Below are 3,558 nucleotides of genomic sequence, written 5' to 3'. Positions count from 1 at the left end.
TATCAAATTTAATATGAATTTTTTATTTGTACATTTTTTAACCGGCACATGTTAACCTTATCCAACAAATAAATACTATCCAACTAAAAACATAATTATTTTTTTATTTTTTATTTTTGTACAATAAATTATTATATTATTATTGTTGTTGTATAATGTATTAACAAATTTATCCATAGTAGCGAAGCGCGTGGTAGTTATCATGACAGTAAAACCTGACGAAACACAAATGTTTAGTCGGCTCAAACGGCGTACCCAGCTGGCGAAAGCCACGCCGTTTGCATACAAATGCGTGTTCCTCTAACAAACGGACGAAAAACCAATAAAACTGCATTTGAGTTTAATTTGAGGTACATTACATTTGATATCCAATCCAAGCCAACCATAGTAGCAGTCACCTAACCCTAGTTAAATTCTAACCCAGGTTGGGTTTATTTATACTCACAATCTCACCATAACTAACCTTGCCCGTGAACCCCTTCACCATCAAACTCAACAAAACACAACCCAATCTCTCTCTCTCTATTTTTCTTCTCTTCTCCACCTTCTCTTTTTCTCTCTCAACCTATAAAAATTTGACAGTGTAATCATGTAGAACAATTAAAAAAGAAAAAAAAACAGTGGTGTCTGAAAAAAAAACATACTTATTGGTCTCTACTTCAATTTGTTGTGTTGTGTTGGAGTTGTTTGATGGGTGAAGAGGTGAGAAAAAACAAAGATAGACACATGGAAGTTATTAATGGTTGTGATAAGTGGTTGTTTTTGTTTAGTAATTGCTTAAACAATTGTGCTAATTGGCGTTGTTTAAGATACCCTAAACTCTCCATTTAAGTAAAACAAAACAAAACAAAACCTTTCTTTTCTCTTCTCTTCAGATCTCAATTTTCACTAATCATATTTAACAACCTTAATCTTTTACTAATATTACGTGTACTCATGAAGAGACTTTCCAGCTCCGATTCTTTAGGTGCTCTCATCACAATCTGTCCACAAACAGGTTTAAATTAATTAATTTCTTTTTATTTTACGCTTAATGCTTAATAACAGCTATTACTTTGTACTTATGTTTGATTTAATTTTGATTTACATAGAGGAACATAGTCCGAGGAACAACCACAGCAGTAGCAGCAACAACAACGTGTATGGAAGGGAATTTCAGTCGATGTTGGAAGGATTTGACGAAGAAGGATGTGTTGAAGAAGTAGGGCAAAAGAAACGAAGACTGAGTGTGGATCAAGTGAAGGCTTTGGAGAAGAATTTTGAAGTTGAAAACAAGCTTGAACCTGATAGGAAAGTGAAGCTTGCTCAAGAACTTGGTTTGCAACCAAGACAAGTTGCGGTTTGGTTTCAAAACCGTCGTGCTAGATGGAAAACAAAACAGTTGGAAAGAGATTATGGAGTTCTTAAAGCTAACTTTGATGCACTTAAGGTTAATTATGAGACACTTCAACGTGATAATGAAACCTTACTCAAAGAGGTACTTACTCATCATGAAAAAAATATAGTAATTTATTAAATTATACAACTAACAAAATTAAAGAAATTTTGTTCAAAATACATTTTTATTGTTAGTATTAAAGAAAGTGATTGTGCTTAATTTGGCAGGTTAAGGAATTGAAATCAAGATTACAAATGGAAGAAGAAAACACAACTACAGAAAGTGATGTTTGTGTAAAACAAGAGTTGATAACATTGCAAGACACAGAAAACACAGCTTCCGATGAAACGGCCATTCTTAGATCCGATTCTAAGGACATCTGTTTCAGAAACACCGAGGTTGTAGCTTCTCTGTTACCTGCGGATTTCAAAGACGGTTCTTCAGATAGCGACTCAAGCGCAATCTTGAACGAAGAAAACAATAACAGTCCCAAAGCAGCGATTTCTTCATCTGGGGTTCTTCAAAATCAAAGCTTTTTGATGTCTAATGGATCCTCTTCGTTGAAGTTTGGTGGTTCTTCATCTTCTTCGCCGTCGTCGATGAGTAATTGTTTTCAGTTTCAGAATGAGTATCAGACACAGTATGTGAAAATGGAAGAGCATAATTTTCTTAGTGCCGATGAGACTTGTAATTTCTTTTCCGACGAACAACCGCCGACGCTTCAATGGTATTGTTCGGAAGAGTGGAATTAACAGGGAGGAAGAAATGGGATTCGGGAGTTTGATTTGAGAGGTGCGAATAGAAAAAAAATAAGACATTATGCGCAACGGTGTATAGATGAAAATGGATAGATGAAGAAACTGCATGATGATGATGATGATGATGATGAGAGAGAGAGAGGTTGAAGGTGGATGGCATGGTGTGGGGTCGGAGATGAAAGGTTGATGATGATTAAGACCGTGCGGGAAAGGGTTAATTAATGAATAATACTACTAGTAATAACGTGAGTAATGAAAAGTGTTGTAAATTTTTTTTGAAATTCATCGGTACAAGAGAATTACTGTTCTAATGGATTTTTTTTTCTATTTCACTCTCCTATTTTAACAATTATGGTAAGGAAAAAATTAACCTATGTTTGATGTTAATAATAAGTTAAGTGAACTTGTCAAAATTAAGCCGACCCTTCACAAGATACTTTTTTTTTCAAACTATATATCAAACTATCCATATTTAAAGGAAAAAAAATCATAACAAAGAGCATGCGTCAGATCAATTTGTGCATGCTTTCAAAATTATACTTAGACATTAAATTAATTGTCACATGTATTAGCAAATAAAATAAAAATGAATATACATTGACGCCAAGACTAGCTGGTGCATGCATATAGAAAATGTACATTAACGCAATAGAATTGACGCATGCATAAAATAAATTGACATAAGTGTCGATTGATCTAACACTTATACTCACTCTTTATTTCATTTTTTAATATTTAAAATATGAGTTTATACATCCCAGAAATTTATGTTGACCAGTGAGCATGTAAAATAGGAAGAAGTCGTTGATGAAATAGGAATGATTCAGGTGGAAGTCGGATAGTAGTATGGGTTGGAATACGGACCAAAGTCATCATGTTGGTGGGTTGAGGATCTTAAATGGGCCGAGGTGAAAAGTCTTTTTGGTCGGGTATGAAACCTGGATGAGTCGAGATGATGGTCAGACGAAGAGTCTCAACGTGGAAATGATTTTAGAAATTGAAGGATCATAATGTCTCCATAACGGTAGGGGGTTACAAATAGGGGTGGCAAAACGGGTCCGGCCGTTGAGCATGCCCGTTTTGCTCGCACTTTAGTGCGCGACGGGTCAAGGATTTAGGCCCTCATTGTAAGTTGTAAATGCGCCTAAGAAGGGGGGTGAATTAGGTGGTAAGAAATTTCTTCGATCTTGTTTCCAGTTCTTGGTTATTTTTCGTTTAAGTGCTGAAAAATAAATTGCAGAAAGTAAAAGGACACCAGAAATTATAGTGGTTCCCTTCACACTCCGAAGGTATTCCACTCCCCCTTCGACTCGAAAGAGATTTCACTATAGTTAGAATTATTGTACAGCCTACTCACACCAATGGTGATGCTTACTATCTAACCTATAGGTAATCAAGTGTATGAAGAACAATCCTCTTCAA

The 3,558-nt window shown here is 35.3% G+C and overlaps 1 protein-coding gene across 1 annotated transcript; it reads left to right on the top strand.

Annotated features, from left to right (window-relative positions):
- Positions 1-447: 447 nt before the first annotated feature.
- Positions 448-2,447, top strand: LOC127107332 (homeobox-leucine zipper protein ATHB-6). The gene is made up of 3 exons (XM_051044624.1): positions 448-997; positions 1,092-1,477; positions 1,606-2,447. The coding sequence occupies exons 1-3, from the start codon at positions 937-939 to the stop codon at positions 2,128-2,130; spliced, it is 972 nt and encodes a 323-aa protein (XP_050900581.1). The 5' UTR covers positions 448-936; the 3' UTR covers positions 2,131-2,447.
- Positions 2,448-3,558: the final 1,111 nt, after the last annotated feature.

The sequence above is a fragment of the Lathyrus oleraceus genome, chromosome 7 (assembly GCF_024323335.1).
Source record: "Lathyrus oleraceus cultivar Zhongwan6 chromosome 7, CAAS_Psat_ZW6_1.0, whole genome shotgun sequence".
NCBI classification, from domain to species: Eukaryota; Viridiplantae; Streptophyta; class Magnoliopsida; order Fabales; family Fabaceae; genus Lathyrus; species Lathyrus oleraceus.
This window is presented reverse-complemented; position numbering and strand designations above follow the sequence as displayed.

Excerpts from the sequence above, each read along its gene's own strand:
- LOC127107332 (XM_051044624.1), top strand. The coding sequence starts at position 937 with ATGAAGAGACTTTCCAGCTCCGATTCTTTAGGTGCTCTCATCACAATC. Across the intron at positions 998-1,091 it reads CACAATCTGTCCACAAACAG|AGGAACATAGTCCGAGGAAC; the intron begins GTTTAAATTAAT and ends TGATTTACATAG. Across the intron at positions 1,478-1,605 it reads ATGAAACCTTACTCAAAGAG|GTTAAGGAATTGAAATCAAG; the intron begins GTACTTACTCAT and ends TTAATTTGGCAG.